This window comes from Aphidius gifuensis, linkage group LG3, assembly GCF_014905175.1.
Source record: "Aphidius gifuensis isolate YNYX2018 linkage group LG3, ASM1490517v1, whole genome shotgun sequence".
NCBI classification, from domain to species: Eukaryota; Metazoa; Arthropoda; class Insecta; order Hymenoptera; family Braconidae; genus Aphidius; species Aphidius gifuensis.
In genome coordinates, this window is record NC_057790.1 from 25,621,962 (window position 1) to 25,648,301 (window position 26,340).

Consider the following 26,340-nt stretch of genomic DNA (forward strand, 5'->3'; position numbering starts at 1 on the left):
AAAAAAAAAAAAAAAAGAAAACCCACATGGAAATGATGGAATAACGTGATCGCAGATTCGTATTTCGTAACTATAGATAAAAATATAAAACTTGCGCGTTAAAGGCGCACCGCCATTACCATATAAACTATACCTATAAACAACAACAATAATATATTTATTTCGAAAAATAAAAAACTATCAAAAATTCAATAACAAATTAATTATCCAATTCTTTGTGTTATTATTATTTTTTTTTTTAAAAATAATATAAACATGTATTTTTGATGAACAATGTTTATAAATGAATAACCTAAATTGTTTTTAATTTGACATCTGTTGTTAGTACACAAAGTGGGATCAATAACAAATTGACTTGTAGGAAAATATATTTATAGTAATCTAGATATGGTATTAATTTACATTAAGGGTTGAGTAAATCACACAGTGTCTTTGAGTCACTTGTTTCGAATACATGATCAATTGATTATTGTCAAACACCGGTTGTTCAACTTCAAGGTACTTCAAGTCTCTTCAAGACACTTCAAGGGACTTCAAGGTACAAAATATAAAATTTCATTAATGATACTTGATGATATTAACAAAATAAATTATTTCAGATGATAAAATTATAATTAATCCAAAAAAATAAATGATACAAAGATGTATCAAATAACTCCAATAAGTTGGATAAACAAAATTTTACTTATTTCAAGTATTGGATGTACAACACTGTGTTTAATCATTGAAAATTATCTTGATTTTATAACATTTTCACTTATTTGGTCATTCATTGTCATCACAACATCAACTTGGCTTTGTTGTTATATTTTAAAATCAACAATTAAACCAACAAACTCAATTTATCTCAAACCATACAAAGAATGGTTAATAAAAAAATTAAATTCCCAAAATATTGATAATTCATGGAAAATAAAAAATAATAAAATTCATAAAAATATATTAACAGCATCCCAGATTGATAAATTTGTTGATTACATAGAAAAAAATTTTATTAAAAATTGGTATGATATGATAACAGATGATGAAACATTTACAAATGAATCAAGAAAAATATTAAAGGAAATAATTCAAAAATTAGTTGATGAAATATCTAAGATAAATGGTACATGTTTAATTAAAAAAATAGCTGATATATTATTGGTACATTTAAAAGAATTTCGTCGTTCATTACGTAGAATTGAAAAAGGTACAGCTAAAAATTTAAATGATGCATATAAATATTCACATACAGGTGTTAAAAATTCATCATCATTAGAATATAGTTTGCATCGTTCAGTAACTCTTGTTGCTCGTGAAATTTTACCACGTGATTTATTGAGCTCATTACCAGGTCAATTTTTAATATCTGTATTGTCCAAACAACTATTGACGATGATGATAGAAATTAGTAAACCAGAAAAAATTATAAATCAAGTATCTAATATTTTAAAACCTTCTGATCAATCAGTTTTAGCTAGTGGAATAATTACCACTGATGTAACAATAGAAAAAACACCAACACCAATAGATTTATCAATTGATTTATCAGCAAAAATTAGCTGTGATGATAAAACTAGTGAATTAAATTCAACAGAGGTTGATCAATCATCTAGTTTTGATGGTGATGTGATTAATTCAACAAATGAGACAAAAACTGGTCTTTGGGCTGATTCAGTTGATGATATTGATGATAAACATTCACCAATTTATGAAGAACCAACTGATTTTGCAACGACAATTGAAAGATTACGAAATTTATTACATGAAAAAGCAACAACAGATACTAGTCCAATACAAAATGAAGAATTAACATATGAATTTTGTGAACGTTCACAATTTTTAAATTTAGCAATTACAAAAACAGAGATTTATACAGCAATTGATGGTTCACAACAAATTTTATATTGTATTCAATTTGATGATATTGAACAAAATGGTGAATGTACATTTGAAAAAACAACAACAATTGTTAAAAAAAATTATTCAGATTTTGTTAAGCTACATTCAAATATATTAGATCAAATAAAAAATAAAACAATACCTGAAATTAATTTACCTGATGGTGGACGTGCTGAAATGGAAATGTATTTACGTACATTATGTATACATTTAGGTGATTCATCATTACAATTACGTCATTTTTTAAAGCCAAGTATATCAGTTGAAAAAAAAGCTGATGTAGTTGGAGCAAGATTTGATGGAATATTAGCAAAAACAGTAACTGGTGTATTTAATACACTTAAAACAGTTGTACCTGTTTTTGAAATGAATGATGAAGATATACCATTGCCAACATTAATACCACTTGCTGATGTTAATTGGAATTTTGTTGAAGATGATCAAGGATCAAAAATCATTGATGAACTTGAACAACTTATGAATGAAAGAACTGATTATTGTTATGAAGCTGTTGAAGCAATTGAAGAAACAAATATATCACAATTATTTACCGAATGGTGGGAGACAAAAAATGATCATCAATATGATGATGAAGTTGATGAAATTAATGAAAATCTTATGATGACTTGTATTGCCATTGATATCATATGTGAAATTCTTGCTGGAAGTGGTAGTACAAGTACATTTAGACAAGAAGCTGTTGTTAGATGGTTTAAATTATTATTTGGTAATTATTGTGAAAAAAATATCAATTTAAAAATTCATAATTTATTTAATACTCTACAAAATAATATTGATAATATATTTTTAAATAATAGTAATAATAATATTGATGAAAAAATTATAAATGAATTATTGGATAAATTATCAAATAATTTAACAATAATATTTGGAAAAAATAATATTATTAAAATGCTACAATTTTTAGTTGATTCAAGTAAAACAGATAAAATTAATTTAGATTTTTTATTACGAATTTTTGATGCTGGAACATCTGAATTTTTAGCTACTTGTAAAAATAAAAATTAATAAACAAAATTAAGAAGTTTTATTTTCTTTATTTTAAATTTATGTAAAATTATTAACTTTGAGTTTAAAAAAATTTTACATTATATTAGAAATTAAGTTTTTTTTTTTTTATATAAAAAATTAAATGAAATTGTTTTAATTTTATAATTTAAATTACATAGATAAATAATGTTGAGATAATTATGTTTTATTTAAATACTAGATTAATTAATCACTCGTGAAAATAATAAATAAATAAATAAAAAATAATTTGTCATTAATGACAAAATATAAATTATGTAAATACAAATTTTAAAGAAAAAAAAAAAATCATGTATCACAGTTAATAATAAAATAAATATTGGATTATAATCCAATTTATTTATTATCATATCAATGATTGATTATTTTTTTAATCATAAAAATTTTTAGTCAGAGACTGAAGGCATTTTAGGTGGTTCAATATCACCAATGTCATTAGTCAATTTAAATTTTTCATTTTCAAATAAATCATAAGTTGGATATGATAAATCAGATGTTGATATAGCTTTTGGAATAAATTCATAATCATCATCATCATCATCAAGTGGTACAATTGGTTTATCTTGACACTTGCTAAACATTGATTCTTGTATTATGTCATCATAACTTGGTCGATCTGTAAATAATAAATAATATAAATCAAAAAATTCCAAATACAAAATAATTATCTTAATTTTACTTACAAAATCTTTGTTCTTCTGTCCAATTTTTTAGCCCAATAAGATACTCTGGTTCTGGATAGCCAAGTTTTGTTGGAGTAATTGGCTTTTTAAATGTAAAATTTATACTTGATGATGTATTTTCATGTGGTGATTTTGAACGTGGTGCTGGACTTACAAATTGTTCACCAATTGGTACCTGATGCTGTATTAATAAATATCAATTTATAAATTAACCAAGTTGTTTGTAAAATAATAAATTAAATCAATTTTTAATTATCGAAATTTAAAATTCTACCTTTGACAATGTTTTCTTTTTTATTGGTGCAATTTGTTGTAATGATTCTTCAGCTTTTTTAAACACTGGTTTTGTTAACTGATTATTTTTACTGGGAACATTGTTGGTATTTGTTGTACAAACATTTGGATCAACTTTACTACGAATAGACAGTCCTTTTTGTTTTTTAACTACAACATTGCTTGCTTGTAATTTACTGTTTGATAAATTTTCATGAATTTTATTACCAATGCTTTTTGTTGAGTCTCGAAATGAATCTAGAAAATATATATTTTTATTTTAATCATTCAACAATGCTTAATAGTTATTGTCATTGTTTTACATTGTTGTTGTTTGACAATATAAAATGTCGATGAACAAATACTAGGTTAATAGAAACTGGCGTAAAAATTTCAACAACAAATTGTTATTAATATTTTAATCAATTGTTTAATAAACAAACTTACCAATTTTTATTTGTTGTTGGTTTTTTGGAGTAACTGATCCAAATAAATTAAATATACTGGACATATTGATTAACTTGTGAATACGAAATTTAATTAACGAAATTTTAATTTACAGTGTCAATAATTGTCGATTAAATTTTATTTATAATTGTTGCTTATTATTAAAATATTAATCATTAAAAATTAAGAGAAATGTTGATAGTAAATATAATTGTTTACTGTTGTTTATGATGATTGATGGACGTATGTTTTCCCACTTTTTTTATTATTATTTCAGCTGATTTCAGCCATTTTTTTTTCTACACATATTTTAGTGGAGTGTGGACACTCACCTTAACGATCATTGGAACTTTTTAAAAATCAATTTAATTAGTAAAAAATTAAATGAAAAAATTGCTAAAGCCAACTATTAAAATAAAAAGATAATTTTTTTAATTGTTGAGTTTGTTATTTTATTTATAAATAAAGAATAATTAATGTTTAATTAATTTTTTTTGTTGCAACTTGCACGTCCTCTGGATGGGATTATTTGTAAACAATATTTACAGTTATTTTATTTGTGTCTTTTGATTGGTTGATATAAAAAATAATCAAGATAGAAATAACCAATGATAATTTTAATTTAAAGAAACTAGTAACACCTTAATCTAGTAACAAAACTAAAGTCTAGAGAGAAAAAATAAAGATCAGCATTAATCTCAAAAAATTTGACAGTTTTAAAAAAACAATTTATTATTATATGTTTATTTATATTTATAAACTTTTGTTATTATTTTTATCTATAAAAATTAAGACTGAAAAAAAAAAAAAATTTTTAATAATGCCAGCAGTTACAGTAGAAGCTCCTCAAAGGAGTGAACAAATGTGGCAAGCATTAAAAATTCACATCACTAATGAACGTCAACGTAAAAGACAAGGTAAAAAAATAAAATAATAATATTATTAAAAAATTAATATTATAAACTTTTTAATTAAAATTTTAAGAACAAGAAGCTGATGCTGAAGAAGAACGTCGACGTAAAGAACGTGAAAGACAACAAAAACAAGATGTTATGACACTTGGTGAAACAAGAGATCAAATATCAAATTTAGAAGCAGAATTATCACAATTAAAAAGTGAAAAACATCAATTATTTTTACAATTAAAAAAAGTTTTAAATGAAGATGATAATAGAAGACGTTTAACTAAAGAATCAAGGTTTACATTAAATTTATTAATTATTAAAATATTATCAAGTTGTCTAAATGCCTCTAAACAATGTTAAAACTAATGAAAAAAAATTATTTAATTATCAGTGTATGCACAGAAGCAATGACAGTAGTTGGTGGTTATTCAGCTAGTGGACCAAGTACTCATTCACAATTATTTTTACCATTACCAACAAGAAGTCCATTGTACAAAGTTCCAACAGTTGCACCAACTCATAATATTTTACCTACAGTAAATGTAAGTTGTCAATAAATTTATAAATAATTAATTACAATTAATAATTGTAATTATATTTAACAGGGTCCAATAAAACGAACACACAGTCCATCACCTCCACCAATTGCTTCACCTTATCATGCTGTGTATGGTTACAAGCCACCGCCTTCAATTCCAAATTATAATCCACCATTATCAAGTAAGTATTCATTTATTTATTATTAAAATTAATTTATTTTTAAATATTAAAACACATGGAGAAATTATTAAATTTACTAACACAACCAGAAGATGAATACAGGGAACTGAGGGGTGACGGTTGTATTTTTCCAGAATCAGAGGAAGCTGCCAGAAGATCTGGCGATTCACGAGCCGTTCTCTGGAATAGTGAGTGATATTAAGATTGTAAAAAACAACTAAATCATTCATTTTTTCATATTAACTAAAAAAAAATATATAAAAGTTGGCTTGCTTTTTACCATTTTGAATAAAATGCATCTGCCATCTCACATTTACCCAAATTTTTACTCAAAGAGAGCTTAATTTAGTTGAAAAAAATTGCCCATTAATGTTAATCATATTTTTTTTTTTATGTATTTTTTTAGAAAACAATCAATATCCACCATCAACATTTTATTCAACACCGAGTAATCAAATGCAATACAGTTATTCGGCTGTTACATCACATTCAAGAGAACAGGATCATGGTAAAGCAATTTATCTTGCAAATAGCCGACCAACAATACCAACACATCAACAAGGTAATATTTTTTTTTTTACTTATTATTAACTATTATTTTATTTAAATTGCTTTAATTATTATTGTTTATATTTTAGCATATGTTACGAGTCACCATCCGTTAGATCATAAAAATGCTTATGTTGAAGATAAATATTATTTACGTCCTGGTAGTCATATTGCTGTTCATGGAGGAGCAATACCTATTCAACAACCTCCACAGGTATTTAATTATTCTATTAAATTAACTATAATTATTTTTTTTTTTTTTTATATAATTATTGATAAAAATTGGCGGAAATTTCTAGCAGCTATTTTTTACTATAAAAAATTGAGAATATAATTTTTTTTCTTTGTAGAAATTGTAATTTTTATAAAATTATTGGCAAATTATTTATTAACATTTTTAGTAGTCGAATATTTTTTCTATAATAATTGGAATTCACATTTTTAGTTAAAAAAAAATTAATAAATTTAATTAGAAATTAATGTAACGACTAATGAATAATCAGATTAATATTCTCTTTTTTTGCTTTAGATTATTTAAATATTTTTTTAGTTGTATTAATAATTTTTGTAAATTTAATTATAGGGTGCTAAAAGTGGTAGTATAACATCTGGTTATCCAGTAAGACCACCACAAGCTCAAACAATGTCTTATCCACCACCACCACTACCATCTGGAGCTTATAATCAAAATCGTGCTGCAATGCCAGGAAGGCTAGTTTATACACAACCCGGAATTCTTATATCGGATATTACAACGAGAAATTTAAAATGACTTAACTAAAAATTATAATAATTCATATTAATTCGTATATTATCATAATGTTATAAAGAAAATTAAAACAAATTAACTAGCATTAAAATATACATAAACCAAATTAAATTGAACGAAAAAAAAATAATATTTTTTATCATTTTATCTCACAAAAATTCATTAAAAAAATTTCTTTTATATTTTTATTTATTTTTTAACAATTCAAAAAATAATTTAGGTTTTTTTTATGTATAAAAAATACTAGCATCCCACAAAAAAAATTTTATTTCAAATAGATATATAAAAATGACAATATTTATTTATGTTGCATAATTTTTTTTTTCCTGCATATTTAATTGTTTAAAAAAAAAAATGGAAATAATGCGTTACTCCACCTGTGTTTCTAAGAAATTTCATGATATACCACATGAGTCATTCAATCATGATATTTCTATAATTTAGTCTTTAAAAAATTTCGAAATAATATTTGATAGAAAAAAATAATAACGAGTTAATTATTGAAAATTAATAGGACGTTAATTTCAAATAATTTTATAATGAAAATAAGTAAATTAGTGGGCAATTGAATATTGAACGATGACTCAAATTTTTTTTTTTATTTAGGGTTGAATAGGGAAAATTTTTATTGATCAATAAGCACATGATGGGGAGCAATGGGGAGGGTTGTACTAGCGCTGTCTGGTGTATGTAGCAACTACATATTCTTCCCTAGTGTTGTGACACCTCACTCGTGTGTGTAAGAAATAAAAAAATAAAAAAAATAACACACCCGTATTTCATTTTACTACCCCTCAATTGATACCATCACTTTTAGTTTCATTACAACTTTAAATGATAATATAATAAATAAAAAATATAATAATTAACAAAATTTATTTAGCAATAATAAAAGTGTTAATAAAAAAATTTAAATTGTTTATTTTTAATAATTTAAAATTACTATAAAACGTTTATTATTGTGATCAAAGTGTTGAGTGAATTACTACAGATTTTATAGAAAAAAAAAAACTACGATAAATGTTGTTTGTGTTAATAATAGCTATTGAAATTTATTGCAATTTTAATTATTTATTCAATGTTCTAAAAGAGGATTAAAAAATATAAATAAATAAATTTATATAATTGTTTTTATTTAAGTTCATTAAATATACATTTGTATAAATTTAATTTCCTGATGCAGACGTTGAGAAAAAAAAATAGTCCATGCAAACGTAAGTTTTTTTTCTATAATATTATTTATGTGATCATTATTATTTTCATATTAAAATTATAAATAAATAGCTTTATTAAATATATATCTAAATAAATATTTCAGAGCTAGATAAATATAATCATTAATCGTTAAATTCATAATTTAATATATTTAATTTATTATAATTTAAAGAAAAAAAAAATGTATCAATCAAAATTGGAGTAATATATACAATATATATATATATATGTATATGTATATTTTTTTTTTTTGTTATCAAATGATTGTGTATGGAGTATTTTTATAAGTGCAACACCCCCAGGGAGATGTCACTGCTGACTGTTATTTTTTCACCCTTATCACGTTCTTATTTCAGCAAGTGCATAACCCATATTATCATCGATGGATAATTTATTTATAAATTAAATAAATTATTTATAAATTAAATAAAATATTTATTTTAACATTATTAACAATTAATTAATTAAATTAATTTTTTTCTAATTTTTCTATTGGTCTTCTTAGTGGTATCGAAATTTCGAAATTTTTTTGTTTCGAAAAATTTTATTTCGAAATAGCTATAGAAATTCTTTGAATAGAAATATTTTTCCATTGCAATTTTAATTATATTTTTATTAATGTTTTTTCAATTTATTTATGCATTAATTTTACATTTTTTCATATGAAATATAATTTAGTTTATTTAAATTAAATTGAAAAAATACAAATAGAAAATTGTGTAAATTTTTTTTTTTTCAAATATGTATACGTTTCACAAATGCAAAATGTGAGCAATATAATAATAAAAAATACAGAGACCCCATATGAATTTTCGAGTACAGAACACCAACTGTTAACACTTGAATAATCGTAGAATGAATTTATGTGTATATTTGAAGTATACAAAGGGGAGTAGTAAAAACTCTTTGTAATCTATTCTTATTTTTTTTGATAGACGAATCAAAATTTAATTCTACCTAAGTATAATTGTATAATGTCATTATGTCATGTATACGATAATTTTGTTATTCAAATTTAAAAACGATCAATTTAAATGATCAATTCTATTTTTTTTCCTCAAACTAATATTAACATTTTCAAATGATTTAAAAAAAAAAAAAACTATTCAATTCATAATGTAAGTTTTATGAATAATTTCAAAGAGTCAAATTGCTAATTATTAATTTTATATTTCAGTAAAAAAAGAGCCAACCCGATTTCTCGGGGAAGGCGTATCATTCAAGGCAAAATTAATCGGTATATTAGAGGTATCAGAAGCACGTGGAGATCGGATGTGTCAAGCAGCCCTGGCTGATTTAAAAATGGCAATAAGAGCAGCTGGAGAACATAAACAACGTATTGCTGTTCAAGTCAGTATTGATGGTCTTCGTTTACGAGATGAAAAAACCGGAGTAAGTTCAATTAATTCACACTAAATTTGGGAAAAAAATGTATCATCATTTTTGTTTATATATTTTTTATGCTTACAGGAATGTTTGTATCATCACCCAGTCCATAAAATTTCATTCATTGCACAGGACATGCATGATTCAAGAGCATTTGGATATATATTTGGTTCACCAGATACAGGACATAGATTTTTTGGTATCAAAACAGATAAAGCAGCAAATCAAGTAAGTAATTTGAAAAAAAAAAACCTTTTTTTCGATAAAAATTACTCTTTAACTGGTAAAATCATAAATAAAAATTTTTTTTTATCATTAATAGGTTGTTATTGCAATGCGTGATTTATTTCAAGTTGTTTTTGAACTTAAAAAAAAAGAAATTGAACTTGCTAAACAGCATATTGATCAAAATTCATTGAAACTTCATCAAAGTGGAATTGCTGTTGAGCCACAGCCTGATACAAAAGTTTGTTAAATTTATATTAATTGAATAATAAATTAAATTGATAATTAATTTATCAGAATAATTGGATTAATGTATGATTTTTTTTATAGGGTGCATCTAGCTCAGAGTCTTGTTCATCTCGTCAGCCACGATTGTCAAGTAGCAATATAGAAAAAACAAAAATAGAACAACCATTAAATCGTAATGGTATAATGGCTGATTTATTAGATTTACAATTTGAATTACATTCATTACAACAAGGTATTCATCAAATGGATAAAATAACTCCAGATAATCCTTGTTCAATATCTGAAGATCCATTTGAACCAGATCCATTTGGTGATTCATTTATAAATATTAATGTTAAAAATATTGTTCAACCAATTTTACCACCACCACCACAAACATCAACAAAACGTGGTCATTTAGAACAACAACAACAACAACAACATATTGCACCAATTTCATCATCTTCAACATCAAGTTCACCAACAGTTGTTGCATGTGAAACTCCACCTCCAGTCAGTACACATTGGCATTCAGGAAATTCAAAGAAACGTTCAAGTGACAGTGATAATTCAAAGATAACAGCTAATTTTTCTAACGATACAGAAATTGAAAGATTTAATGAGCCAATATCTTCATCACAAAGTATACGTTATAGTCCACAAATTCATGTATTTAGAGAACTTGATCCTTTGGGAACAGGACTCAGTAAACCTTATGTTGATAAAAAAGATTTTTTTCAACATTTAAAAAATCCACCAAAAAAAGTACTCAAAGATTTAGGTACAACTAGTTGTGATAAATTTTCAGCTAGTTTTGATGCATCAATTGATTTTCTTGATCCTATTAAAAGTCAAAAAAAATGTATTGATATATTTGAGACTGAAGAATTTGCTAATTTTGATAAATTTAAAGATTCAGATGTCGCTGTATCTTCACAAACTCCATCACCACCACCACCACCTACAAATAATTTATCACAAATTATACAAAATAAACCGTTATCAGTTTGTTTACCACCTGAAGAAAAAACTGTTAGAAATTTTAGAAAAACAGAAAAAGAAATATCTGAACCAGTTACATCATTAATTCATCTAGTTAGTCCAAAAGAACACTTGTCAATACGTGATAAAAATTTGAGTATTGATTCATCATCAAATTTTTGTTGTAATCATTCAGGAGAAAAAGGATTTCCAGTTGATTTTAGAATTTGTAATGAATCACCAGCTTCACCATTACGTTCTTGTTCATCTGATGCAAATTCTCGTCTTTCAAATTCAAGTATTGAACTTGATGTTGTTCCAGAACCACCACCACGTGATTCTGGTGTTGTACTTATTGATCCACCTCCATTACCACCTAAAAAACAAAGTGGTAGAATTAATAATCCTCCACCAAGACCACCTGTTAATGAGAGTCATTTTTATTATGATTTTATTGGCTATCAAGGAATGACACCATCACCAATACGTAAAAATTCTAAAAGTCCAGCTGCTATTGATAAAGATGATATTTTTGAAAATAGCTTTCGTTCTTCATCACCACAATCAAATCTTTTAAGTGCAAATATTAAAACAGGTATGTCATCATCATCGAGATTTGAAGATTCATTTGATAAAATAATACCATCAAAGAGTCCATCATCATCATTTAAAATGTCAAGTACACCTGAAAATAAACGAAATCCATCACTTGATATTACTCTTAGTCAATTGACATCAGCAAATCTTAATGAACTGGCTACGAGCTTGAATATGACTGTCACAGAATTAACAAGTTCAACACTACAACAATTGGCTCAGTGTCTAGCAAGACTTTCAGAAAATAATACACAGAATTCCAATCAACAGAGCCAAGATAAAGAATCCTCGAAAGTATCAACAAATCCGTCTTCTGAATCTGACACTAAGGCGAATTTTAAAACACCAGAATCATCAAATGACAGGATGTATGATAAATATGCTGTGTTTCGAGAACTTTTAGAATTGGAACAGTTGAGAGATACAAAAGCCAAGAGTCCAACTGCTGATGAGCTTTACGAAAAGACTGGTAATGAAAATTTTAAAAAATCTGAAGATGGTGATATTGATTGTCAATTTGTAGTTAGTAATTCATTGTCCAAGTTTAATGAAAAATCTAGATTAACTAATGAAGTAAAAAATGATTCAAAGACTGATATTAATGTTCAAACGTTCAGCGATATAAATATTAATTCAACAATTAATACTGAAACTATAAATACAAAGTCAAGTGTAGTTTCAAATATAGTGAATGTGGAGCAAAATGGAAAAGATAAATTTTCACAGTTTATTTCAGAATCTGGAGTTTATTCAAAAAGTTCAAATGATCGTTATGCAGCTTTGCGTGAAATCAAAGTTGATGACGATGACGTAGAGACTTTTAAACAAGAAAAAATTGATAATGATGTTGATGATGATGCTGATGATAATAATGTGTATGATGAAAATAAAAAAGAAGAAGAAGAAAAAGAGCAAAAAAATGAAGAGAAGAAAAAAATGGAAGAAAATAAAAAAGAAGTGCAATTTAATGAAGATGACGAAAAAATAGAAAAAAAAGATATTGATATTATTGAAGAAATTAAACAAAAAGAAGATGAAGAAGATGCTGATGATGATGATGAAGAAGAGGATGAGGATGAAGAAGCTGATGATAACGATGATGATGATGATGATGATGATGACGACAATGAGGATGATGAAGATGAAGACGATGATGATGATGACGAGGATGAAGAAGATGATGAGGTGGAGGATGATGATGATGATGATGATGAAGAAGACGAAGTAGAAAAAGAAGATGAAGAAAAAAATAATAATAAAAATAATAAAGATAAAATTGAACAAGTTAAGGTAGACCAAGATGAAAAAATAAAATTAAAAAAAGAAAAAATAATAGAAAAACAAGTAAAAATAGAAATAAAACCAAAAAAAGAAGAGTTAAAAATACAAGAAAAAGAAACAATTATACAGTCAAAAAAAGAAATTGAAGAAAAAAAATTAAAAGTAGAAAAAAGAAAAAAAATAAATAAAAAAGTTAAAATAATACTTGATGATAAAAATGATGAAGGTTCAGTTGATCATAATTTAATTAATTTTCTTTCAGAACCACGTTTAATAAAACCAAAAAAATATGAAAAATCTAAAAAAAATCTTGAATTAACATCATTAGATTTTTTAACGGAAAATTCAGATTTTACTGGTACTGTTAGACCATCCAAAATGTTACCAATTTCATCATGTGGTTCAAATGATATTTTACTATTGACTGACAGTAACAATCAAAGACAAATCATATCAGAAGACGATTATAGTTGGGCAAAATTTGAAACAAACGAATCAAATTCCAACAAAAATCTTTATATAAATAAAAATTCATTTAGTGGCACATCTCCATGGTCACCTGATGAAAAAGAAATAATAACTAAACAGCCGCGAAGAGATAGTTTAAATAGACGCCCAAGTTATAGTGAAAATGAATGGCACGATGTTGAAGAAATAAAATTTGACAATCCTGGACTAAAAAATGAGACATTTCCACATAGAAATCCTCGTTTGAATACTAAATGTGAAGACATGAATTATTTTAATGATCCAGATGATCGACATGTATGGGAAAGATCAAAAAGAAAACCTAGAAACATCATTGGAACAAAAGGAGATAATTATCCACAAAAAATGGGTCCATCATCTTGGAACGAGGATAAATATCGTAAACATGAAAATCGTAGAGATCCACCAAGACAAGTACTGTACGTAGATGACGAAGAAAATCCAAGATGGAAACGTAGAAATAGTCTTAAAAAAGCTTGGATAAGAGATAGAGATCCTCACAGAGTTCATGAGCCTCAGTTGTATGATGAAGATGTTAAACGTCGAGTAGCACCATCACGTACAAAAGATGATCGAGAAAGTTTTAGTAGCCAAGAAAGTATGGAATATGATGATGAAGAAAGATGGTACAGACGTGAATATGATCGTCGAAGATGGGAAGAAGACAGAAGATTTTGGAATAGACGTTCTGATGATGATTATTCTGTACCAAGAAAATTTAATATTCATGGTTCTCGAGATGGTAGAGAACGTTCTATGGATATGTCAACTGGTTGGGACGATGAATATGGAGTAAAACGACAAAATAGTTGTTTAAAATATTCAACTGGTAAAAGAAATTGGCCACAGCGACCAAGTAGTTCTACTGATGATCGAAATATTGAAGCTATCTATGGTGAGCCTCGTGTTATGTACAGGGTATCAAGATCTGATTGTAGTGAAGATTCTGAACTTTATCATCATTTTAATAGATCAAGAAATAAAGATTATTATTGGGAAAGTGATCAAGAATTTGATAATAAAATTAATCGTTCGTATAGATCAGAAAGACCTGATGCTGAAGTTGAATATGTACAATGTAATAGAACAAATAGAAATACTTTGTCAGGACCTAAAAGTCAAAGTTCACCATTTGAAGATGATTTTACACAAGTCACTGAGCATCGTTCAATGGATTCATTAGATCGTGAATGTATGCTACAATCTGCTATTCCAACACAACGTTCTATGAGTCCAATTGCCATTGAAGATGATACAAAACAATATACAAAAAAATTTGAACGTGCAAATTGTTTTCAAGATGATTTTCGACAAAGTGTAACTAGTAATGTTTCAGAAAAAAGAATTTTAATATCTGAAACAAAGCCAAATAAAGAAGATACAGTTGGTCATACTGAAAATTTAACGTCTGTTGATAGTTTCGATTCTGATGATGGTAGAGATTTTTTTCCAAATACAATTCCAAGGTTTGATGATGATGATGCTTTTGCATTTAAAGCTGATAGTGCATTAAATTCATCATCAGGTTTGATGAAAGATCAAAGACAAATTACATATGGCAATAACAAAATGAAAGATAATAATATTAAAAAATCTGAATCAGTTAATATATTTGCTAGAAAAAATGATCCATTTGATAATGATGATTTCTTCAATTGAAAAAAATATATAAATTAATTTTAATAGGTCAGAGTACTGGTCATTGGGCTAAATAGATTTTAAATCAATTATGAAAATCAAAGTCAAATTAATTATGACAGTAAGGCTTTGCCGTGTCCAAATAAAATATAAAAATGTAATTAGGTAGCTTAACAAGCACTTGATTTAACAAGCAACGAGTTTACCAGAAAATATTAACAGTATTTATATTTAATATAAATTGACAAACACCAAAATATTTACAATGTGCAGTTGAATTAAAAATGACTTCTTACTTCTAACTCTGGGAATCAAAATATCTCAATTTTCTAAAAATGTATGTAATGTTTTTTTTTTGTTTGATGAATTAGACAAATAACTTAGTCCAAAAAAATAAAATTGCTGCATTGATTTAATGATTGTGAATCATGACTTGATGGCAAATGGCAATATTAAAATTTATACGTAAATCAAATTTACAGGGATTTGTCCACGTAATGCAATGCAGCATAATTAAAATGTTATTTTATATTTGTGATTTTAAAAAAATACAAACAGGATATGGGACCTGTGGTTGTAGTCACCCACTAAGTTGAAAATTTTCAATGACGTATTATTAACTCGTGGATAATCATAGTCATTAAATGAATTTTTTCTTTTAAAGCCAAATTCATAATATCGTTTATGTACAAAAAAAAAAAATGATGAAAAAACAAAAAAAAAATGTTATTGTTTGTGTGATTATTGTTTGACTGTTTTAGATTTATTTAAACAATTTTTTTGTTTCGAAATATTAAAGACAAAAATATTATATAGTGTAAAAAAAATTGATCTACATTTTATTTATTATTAAAATTTAAAATTCACAAATAAATTTAAGGAAAATCCACACATTGAGTGAAATATATACGAGTTTTTTTTGAACACTTAAAACTGGTATTTTTTTTTTTTTTCTCATACATTTTATTTACCTCAACTAACATGATTTTTATGCAAATGTATTTTGCCAAAATTTATTTTTCCTTGAAATTTAAATACTTGACTTTTTATTAATGCAGCTCTATGATTAAAAAAACAAAAGTAAAATATTTTTATGGCAAAATGTATGTGAGTTGAACAGTATTTGATTTTTGTTTTTTGTTAGTGTAATAACAACAAAATTCATTCTACACTGTGTGTATATATAGCACCACTCTTTCTTCAAAATATAAGTACATTGCAATTGTGGGAGAGAGAAAAGGCCAAGCCTATTGTTTTTTCTTCCATGTACGATTAGAACAGGGCGCATAAAAGAGTTTGACGTCAAGTGTACTCGTATGTTTGCAAAGTATTTTCTTTGTTTATTATGATTTTTTTTCTACCTTATTTGTTATTTAGTTTTTTAGCTTTAATATTATATTTAATCTACAGAGTATAAATAATATTACACTAAAAATCTACCAACAAATTTTAATAAAAAAATATACAAATATTTGTACAAAATAATTAGCAAAATTAAATGATAAATCTATCAATATTTTGCAATGTTTTTTTAGCGCCAATTTGGGATAAATTCTTCATCAAAATATTTTACACTCTGGAGGAAAATAAACACAATAAAATACTCTAAATATCTTGCATAGTTGAGTAAATAATTTTGCCATAAAAATATTTTAAAATATCATTATCATAAAATTTAAAAACCAAATATTATATTAGTAAAATAAATGAAAAAAACTATCAAAAAAATTGCATAGAAATTGCAGAGTAAATATGTATTTCGAATAATTCTGTTCATTTGGCTGTCTTTTGTTTACAATATACATGAATCTTTATGGACATTTAAAATTAAATTAAACATTTAGAAATTTATAAAATTTTAAATACAACTTGACGCTGTATATACATATAAGGTTTTGCGCAATTCACTAACAATCATAAGTTAAGCTTTTTCAGACAACAATGAACACCCTTATTCACATTTTATTCATCATCACAGCGTGAATGGATTACTGTGGCTTACGAGTGCAAAATATATAGTGTCTTTGTGTTTTTTTTTCCACCAGTAAATTTAATGTTTCATATATAAATTTATTTAATTTTTCCCTGAACCATTCTATATTATTTAAAATAACTTTCAAATCAATTTAATTAATTCATATAAACAAAAATAATAATTAAAAATTTTATATCTTTATGAATTAATTAATAATTTATTTAATTAAAATATTTTTGAAAAATAAATTTATAGGTAAAATGAAAATATAGGTATATACAACTAAAATCAATGATATTATTTCCAGAGAAATATATTATTTTTCTCGTATTGTTTTATTGTTTTCAATTGGCACTCATTGAACACGTGTATTTATCCAGTACGGTATTGTATCCTACGGCAAACTTTGTCTCCTTTACCCTCTTGATTTTCCCCACTGAATTTAACCAAGTATGTTGGTGCCTCTCTTATAGCTCCGCCCAAAATAGTGGCCTGCCCCAAAACACTTTGAAAATGCACACGCTAGTTCATTGGCCCGCACTGACTTGACATCATCAGCACCAACCCTCTCATTTATCGTCTATATCCAACCAACGGGTGTATGTGGACGGTGCCAAATGTCGGTTTTTTAAGAGCTACAAAACAACAAAAAAAAATACAAAAAAGAGGAAAATAAGTCTGCAGATTTAGAAGTACTTTTGTCTCTCATGGAAATTATGGAGCTTCATTTGGCCTATTCTTCTACTTACCACACTTAAACTTGTCTCAAAGGCATCTTTACTTGAAAACTTGAATTTTTTATTTATTTTTTAGGTTTTTTTTTATTTGAAAAAAATTCTATTGTATGTATCAACGTGTACATAATTGTAGATATTATGATATTTTGTTTGATCTTTTAGTGTCAAGTTGGCTGGATTAGGAGACGATGGAATCGGTATAATTTATGATGATCCTGTAATATTTAGTCACCCTTCGAAGTAAACGTGACTTTGTGGCATTTAGTGATGAAAAATATCATTCATGAAGTCAAACAATATATATATAAAATAAGGGAAATAATATTAGTTTCGTAAATCGCCACAAAGTAGTTGTACAGCTCATACAATAAATTATTGACATTGCAAGTTTCAATCAACTCTATGAATTTATAGAAAAGCCTCTATCATTACATTTATCCTGTATAATTTTTGGAGGATAAACAAATTCATTTAACATATATTCTTTTGATTAATTGTCCAAGGACAAAATACTGCAGAAATTTTTGATTAAAAATATACTCTAATTCCATTATTAACATAATAATATCACGATTCAATAAAGTAGCTTGAAAATTGAAATAAAAATAATAAAATTTAACAAGTAAATTGGGATTGTAAAAATAAATATTATATTGATTTTAATTTTTTATAAAAGTTTCTATTAATATGATATAAAATTAAAGGCTTTAATGGAAATTTTAAAATGTCTGACGAAATTAAAGTTTGTATCACTTAAAAATTATTAAATTAAATTATTCATAGTTAATATTGCCAATAAAATATGGATGTAAATTTATTTTAATATATACGTTTTTATATTTTATAAAATGTTTAGAAGCTTACATAAATATTTATAAAGTATGAAAAAAAAAAAGGTATAGTGTTATGGCAAGAAAGCAAAATGTATATTCATGAAAGCGCAATGTTTTTATGTGCATGCGTAGTGAGAGCTTGTTAATCGTCCAAGAGTGAAAATGACGCTCAAGCTAGCGTCTGAGAATTATTATTAAAATAAAGCTATCGTCGTAATTTTTCTTTCATTAAATTGTCTAGGATCTAAGCTAGTTTAGAAAAAAAAAAAAAAAAATTTTAAATGGTAAAAGAGGGATGGGGGGTGGTTTTTAATTATTTCTAATTTTTTCGTCTATGATTGAGTTGAGCTATCCTCGTAATTTTTTTTTTATTCAATCATCTAGGATCTAAGCTAATCGAGGAAAAAAAATGAGAATTTTTGAAATGGTCAAAAAGGGGTAGGGGGTGGATTTTAACTGTTGTTAATTTTTTTAACTATGATGAAATTGAGCTATCCTCGTAATATTTTTTTTAATCAATTATCTAGCACCTAAGCTAGTTTAGAAAGAAAAATTACGAGGATAGCTCAATTCCATGATAGACAAAAAAATTAAAAACAGTTAAAAACCACCCCCTATCCCTCTTTGACCATTTCAAAAATTCCTATTTTTTTTTCTTAATTAGCTTAGATCTTGAAAAATTTATTTAAAAAAAAATTACGAGGATAGCTCAACTCTATCATATAGTCAAAAAAAATTGAAAACCAGTGGTCGTCGTAGAGTCGTATAAATCCACCCTCTACCCCTCTTTAACCATTTCAAAAATTATAATATTTTTTTCTCAATTAGCTTAGATCATAGACAATTTAATAAAAAAAAAATTACGAGGATAGCTCAACTCTATATAAAATTAAACCCCTACACCCCTTCGACCATTTCAAAAATTATAATTTTTTTTTTTTTATTTTCTTAAACGAAATGTTAATTATTATTTACAAAGTGCATTCAATTATATAATTTTTCATTATTAATTATTTATATTTATAAAGAAATTATAGTGGAATTTTTAGCACCAGATATTTTTTTTTTTATTTCAAATAATTGCTATGTTTAAAACCTCTCAAAAACATTTTTAAATAATTCAAATATTTATTTACAATTCACTAGTATTTTTCAAAATCTCTAAAAATATAAATCTCATTTTTTAGTTAAAAATTTGTATTAATAATGTATCAAATTTACAATTAAATTAAATTTTAATTTTCATGATTAAAATCTATGAATTTATTTAATTATGAAAACCATTTTAGACAAAGAAAATATAAATCTTTCAGCCAATAAAAAAATAAAATCTTACAACTAAACATTCTCTTTTGAATATAGAAAAAAAAAATTAATCATTAATAAATTTATTCAATTTTTTAACTAGTTTATTGTGCAAGTTGTAGAAAATTATTATAAAAAAAATTTTGTAAAACTTTAAAAACAATTTGAAAGTTTATATTTATATATTATTTATAATAACAAAGCTATTATTTTTTACAAAAGTTAATCCCGATGAAAAATTTTCTAACTATTATATAATAAATAGTGCATATGAATAGGACCCATCTGTTTAGATGAGCAGGTGCGGTTGCACTAAGTTTATATTTTGAAGCGTAAACGGATTAGGGGTTGAAATGTTTTTGTGAGGGTCACGTGTGATATGTCAAATAAATCGGTGTATTTATACACATTGTCATGAAAATAATAATATCATTTTAAAATAATTTATTTCTTTTTTTCATCATGTATACTTATAAATAAAAATTAATTTTCTTTTTGAATTTTTTTTTTTTTTAAATCTATTTTTAATTATCTCAATTTAAAAATACACTGTTAAAAATTAAAATAAATTTTTTATTTAATATAAAATAACAAAATTAATTGTCAAGAAAATTCAACTATTTAATTATTTTTTTTATTTTAATTTTATTAAAGTTTTAGAAAAAAAAAGTGAACACAAATATTGTGAAAGACAAAAGTTTCGTATGATTTCTTTGATAATATTCATTTATCACTAAATATTTTTTTTTTATTTTTTGGTATACACTTAAAAAACCATTGAAAAACAAAAAACGAAAACTCATAAGTTTCTCTTTTAGTCGTTATTCATTGTTCAGAATTTCTTTGAGGAAGCAAACAAATTTGAATAGTATATATGGGTCTGTAAATGTGTATAGATGGTTATTGAGAAAAACGAGGGGTGCTCGTTCAAGTGTACTTTGAGCAGTCCCCTAATTGTTTTATTCGTACCTTGAACAGACTAGCTCACCCCCATATAGACTTTCAGTCTATTTTATCCCCTCACCACACATGCAAAGCCACCCGCGGAGCATATCATGCGCCACTATAATGCTTAACAGGTTAACGTTTCACGTCATTATTCCATCCAGCAAATCTCAATTCATTTTATTTTTTTACTTACACTTTCAAATGTGCGTTTTTTATATATACTTTTTTTTTTTTTTCTTTTTATTTGTCATCATATTTTTAATTTTTTAATTTATAATAGCAATTTGTCTATCCGTATATGAATACTTTAAGTGTACAATAAATTCAACTTCAATATAAGGGTTTTTTTTTACCCCCCGAAGTAGATTTTACACAGCATTGCAATCACAAGACAACCAACACAAATGTGATGACACCTATACTTATTTCTCGCAAATAAAAAAAATTAAAATTAAAAAACGTTGCTATCAAAATATTTTTACGCGAAAAAACAAGATAATAGTTATCCAGCTTTATAATTGATTTAATAAAAAATCTTCAATGGAACTATTTTGTTTAAATAATAAGTTAATAATTATTAATAATTAATAATTAATTAATAATTATTAATAACACAACTGTAATTGTATCAAATTTTTTTTTTTTAAACTAACATTAAAAAAAAATTTCAAAAAATATTATAAACCGTCTTTTAAATGACACGCATCAATTGATTAATCATTAAAATTAAAAATACTTGCGTATTCACATAATAAACAATAAATAAAAATAGTAATAAAATATAAATTAAATTTGCATATGTATTAATAATGACAGTTTATAAAAATGAAATAAGGGATATAAGTGATAATTGAATAATGTCTGACCAAATCAACTTTTGCATCACTGAAAAACAGTTTGATTTTTTTTTAGCTGTTTTATTTGGTTTGCTTACTAACCAGTTTTATTGATTCAATTGTCTTGGTGCAGCAGATGGGTTATTCTTTATGTACTTGAAAAAAAATTATTTCAATCACTTGGTGTTTTTTATATTGGTTGTCATGGATTAAAATACATTATCACAGCAGTATACCAAATGATTATTCATTTCAATATATATATTTACAATGCTATCTCTTTGATGTTATTTATCATTTAAAATTAAATAATTATCATCAAGTTATATTTACATGTAGTTTATATCATTGTTTTACTATAACAAAAAGAACCAACTACTAATAACATTTAAATTAAAAAGGCCTATCTACAATTTTATGTGTACATAAGGTCTTTTTTTATTTTCATATAAAATTTAACTTGTAAAAAATTATTTATCTACTTTTTATTGTTTATTTTATCTTTGTGAAATTAATAAATTTTATTAATAAAAAAAAAAAATATACAATTGGTTAGCAACGCCATTTGATTTTGGGTTGTCAAGAATAAGTTGAGCAAGTGTAAACGAAATACTTATTTATGCGAAAGAAAAAAAGCAGCTTGAAAAGCTCTGTTGAAAATTTGAATGTATATTTGATATTTAAATAAAAATATTCTCATTTTTTAATTATTTATTAATCCATCTTTTTAGACTTTTTTTTTTTTTAATTTAAATTTTTATCAGTGTTTAATTACAAGGAATATACAATGATATATATTTTCAGCCAAATATATTATTTGTAAATTTTGATTTATAAAATAAAATTTATATCATTCATTTTACCCTACAAAATTTTATATTGTCTTTCATTGTATAGTATCTCTGTGTACACTATTTTGTTGTGTTGTGCAAACTCTAAAATCTTCGTGGGAATGGACACTCGGGTATTTGAGCAACCGCTAGGGATATGTTTTGAAGCAAAGCATCAATTGTCCGCCATGTTCTATCTGTTTACACAAACCTAATGTGCGAAGCTTAGTGAGATTTAAAACTGTTTTCTCTATGCTCTTTTTTTTAATGCACTTTTAAACTATCATTTATATAAACTTCACCTGACAGTTTAATTGTCATTTCTAGTATTTTTTTTTTTTTTTTCGTCAACTGAATTTTCGTTATAACCCTAATGGCTATTTTTATTCACTCTTCAATTGAATAAATATAATCTAAAATAATATAATTTATTATTATAATTTTATTTTCTTTAAAAATTTAATTTTATCAATTTAAATAGTGATTGTAAAAAAATTAAGATATTTTGTCTGCAAAATAAGACAGTATTTTCATTAAAACAAGATGCGATATTTTTGATATTTTTTTTTTTTAAATTGACATATTAAGCTAGCACAACTTTTTCAATAATCATCGGATCTCGATGCAATTGAGCTTAAAATTTTGTGCGAATTATGTGTTTTTTATGTGTGAAGAAATAAATTTGAAAGAAAATTTTTTTTTTATTTTTTACTACATTTTTTTAAAAAATTCAAATATTAAGCTAGCACAACTTTCTCAATAATCATCGGATCTCGATGCAATTGGGCTTAAAATTTTGTGCGAATTATGTGTTTTTTATGTGTGAAGAAATAAATTTGAAAGAAAATTTTTTTAAATATTTTTTATATTTTTTTTAAAAATTGACATATTAAGCTAGCACAACTTTTTCAATAATCATCGGATCTTAATGCAATTGGGCTCAAAATTTTGTGCGAATTATGTGTTTTTTATGTGTGAAGAAATAATTCAAAAACAAAATTTTTTTAAATATTTTTTATATTTTTTTTAAAAATTGACATATTAAGGTAGCACAACTTTTTCAGTAAACATTCAATCTCGATGTTATTAGACTAAAAATTACGTGTGAATTATGTGTGATTTATGTGTAAATAAATAAATTAAAAAAATTTTTCGTCAATTTATTCATTCTTTTTTTTTTTTATGATAATACTTGTGTTTATAAAATCAATGAACAATGAACATTTTAGAAGGTATAGATACATGTGCTCGTAACAATAAAAAGATTAAAAACTAAATAAATAAAATCCTATAAATAATTTTTTTTTTACAATTATAACAACATGTTTTTGTTAAATTTAATAGTTAAAAAAATTGTTATGGAAAATCAAGGTTTGTGTATAATAGATGTGAGCAAATGTCAAGCTATCTCGTTTATGCGAAAACTTTGTTGAAGAATCCAATATCATTCCTAGTACACATACATTCTGTAGATTCCAAAGTTTATATTTCAGTATGTGTGAGTAATATACATCCAACAACAACGACAACGACGCCAACACCTACATATAACAAGTATAAAACAAAAATCGAATAACAAAAAAAAAATAAATATAAAATGTATATAAAAAAAAAAATAAAATAAAGGTGTACATAGATATATATAAGAAGAAAAAAAAAGTTTATATCGAGAGGAGGATATCAAGTATAAGAATAAAATATATATAGAAGAGAACAAGAAGCGCAAAGAGGTGCTGATATGCCATAAGGGTTGCTGGATTAGGTTTCTAAAGAGGCAGGGAATGGGTTGATATCTTAGTCACCACAAAGCAGTGATAACATTTTCCCTCCCGGACAGAAGCCTAGCAACCCTCTGCATGTGCCTCAGTTCTTCGATCAATAGCCAGATAACCAGTGCTGGTAACTCGTTGTCATGACAACAATTGCCACGCCTTCAATCGTAAATATGGCCGACATTTGATGACAGAGGAAGAAAAAAAAAAAAAAAGAGGAAAAACTCACATTCCTCTTCAATAGCTTTAGCGGCACTAGAGTGGGTTGCATTACGATAATATTGGTTACCATATAAATATATAGACGCATAAATAAATATAATCATATCTAATATTTTTTTTTTTTTTTTGATTCAATTCAAATCGAAACTAATTAATTTGATTTATTTTTTATAATTATTTTAGATAGATATATTATTTATTTTTATGTTGAATTTATAATGCTTAGGGATTTTTTTTATCAAAGATGTAAAATATTTTTATATTTATTTGAAAAATAAAATTATATTCTTTATTGAAAAAATGTTTTTTTAAAAACTATATGTATTTTTTTTATTTTTTTAAATTTTGCTATTTTTTTATTTTATTTTATTTTCATTGTAAAAATCTTTTGAAGCAAAATAATATGGAATGGAATTCATTCTTTTTTATGATATTTTTATTTAGATATATATTATTTTTTTTTGTGTTTTATTTATTGTTGTAACTATTTTTTTTATTGAAAGAGTTTATGTGTAAGAATATTTTATTTAGAAAAATAAATTTTTAAATAATAAAGTATCGTTTATTGATTTCTATCAGTTATATAAGGAATCTAAAATAATTGTAGACAAGAAAAATATCTAAACTGGTTACTTTGAAAAATAAAAGTGTTGATAATTTATTACAGAGTAGTATTGTTGTAAATTCTGTGTAATAAACTGAATGGTTTGAGAGCAATGCAATTGTTACTCAAATATACCGAATAATCATTTATGAAAAAAGTAAAAAATAACATTGAACTCCGTGAAGTATATACTGGTACTCCATGTTACTAGATCAAGAAGCTTTCAGCCCTTAACTATGCTGCTGTAATATTTTTTTTTTTACTTTTTTTTCTCCCTAAACTTCATGGAGATAAAATAAAATTTAAGCTTCATGTATATTATATTTTTTATAAATGTTAGTTTAATTTTAATCAGGGAAAGTTTAGTGTTTACTGCAGAACTTTTGTTAAAAAATAATAAAAATAGAAACAGTATATGATTATCATTTGAATATAAAAATTTCGTGAAATTAGTTTGTTCTGTTGTTAAAATAATTAAAAACATTACTAAAATAAAAGTCAATAATCGTGAAAGTAGGGTTTTTTGTTGTTATCAATGAAAAAATTATTAAATAAAAAATTGCCTTAATTTTTGGAGTAAGAGTTTTCTTAAATTATTTATTTTATTTTTTATTTCGAAAATACCTAAAATAATGCAACCGAAAAATAAAACAGCCGTTTTGAATTAAATCCAAATTTTGTATATAAAAAAAATCTAGTCGTTTGATTTTTTTTTTAATATTTATTTTATTTTGTTTATATATAACTTTTTTTTTATTTGACCAAATTTTTTTTTAATTAAAATAACCAGGGTAGCCTCAAATGTTGGACTTGATAGCTCAAAATTCCAGTTAGTAATAATATTGAAAAAAATAAAATAAATAAATTCAATATTGCGAATAATTAATTTATATAAAAATCAATGAAAAAGTTTTTGGTATGGCATCAAAGTCAACCTCATTGAGTCCAAGAAATTCTGAGG

General features: G+C 24.9%; 4 protein-coding genes across 6 annotated transcripts; 3 read left to right on the forward strand and 1 right to left on the reverse strand.

The window, feature by feature from the left end:
- Positions 1 to 140: 140 nt before the first annotated feature.
- LOC122853279 lies at positions 141 to 3,592 on the forward strand. Of its 2 annotated transcripts, none has more exons than XM_044153641.1 (2): positions 141 to 538; positions 600 to 3,592. In XM_044153641.1, exon 2 carries the CDS (start codon positions 643 to 645, stop codon positions 2,908 to 2,910), a length of 2,268 nt encoding a protein of 755 aa, XP_044009576.1. In that variant the 5' UTR covers positions 141 to 538; positions 600 to 642; the 3' UTR covers positions 2,911 to 3,592. The 2 variants fall into 2 exon arrangements, with proteins under 2 accessions (XP_044009576.1, XP_044009577.1); XM_044153642.1 differs by having other exon boundaries at positions 141 to 498; positions 600 to 2,910.
- Positions 3,318 to 4,836, reverse strand: LOC122853280. 2 transcript variants are annotated; one of them, XM_044153644.1, is made up of 4 exons: positions 4,335 to 4,836; positions 3,889 to 4,145; positions 3,615 to 3,789; positions 3,318 to 3,547 (listed from the first exon to the last, which is right to left on the reverse strand). In XM_044153644.1, the coding sequence occupies exons 1-4, from the start codon at positions 4,396 to 4,398 to the stop codon at positions 3,318 to 3,320; spliced, it is 726 nt and encodes a 241-aa protein (XP_044009579.1). In that variant the 5' UTR covers positions 4,399 to 4,836. The 2 variants fall into 2 exon arrangements, with proteins under 2 accessions (XP_044009579.1, XP_044009578.1); XM_044153643.1 differs by having other exon boundaries at positions 3,615 to 3,795; positions 4,335 to 4,773.
- Positions 4,837 to 5,064: 228 nt separating this feature from the next.
- On the forward strand, positions 5,065 to 7,275 carry LOC122853283 (G protein pathway suppressor 2). Its single transcript, XM_044153646.1, is given in 9 exon segments — positions 5,065 to 5,251; positions 5,319 to 5,532; positions 5,631 to 5,781; positions 5,845 to 5,959; positions 6,094 to 6,147; positions 6,366 to 6,521; positions 6,598 to 6,722; positions 7,092 to 7,244; positions 7,246 to 7,275. Coding segments are annotated over 9 exon segments (1,176 nt in total). The 5' UTR covers positions 5,065 to 5,073.
- Positions 7,276 to 7,547: 272 nt separating this feature from the next.
- LOC122853282 (protein disabled-like) lies at positions 7,548 to 16,106 on the forward strand. Its single transcript, XM_044153645.1, has 5 exons — positions 7,548 to 8,491; positions 9,670 to 9,884; positions 9,963 to 10,106; positions 10,201 to 10,344; positions 10,434 to 16,106. The coding sequence occupies exons 1-5, from the start codon at positions 8,455 to 8,457 to the stop codon at positions 15,336 to 15,338; spliced, it is 5,445 nt and encodes a 1,814-aa protein (XP_044009580.1). The 5' UTR covers positions 7,548 to 8,454; the 3' UTR covers positions 15,339 to 16,106.
- Positions 16,107 to 26,340: the final 10,234 nt, after the last annotated feature.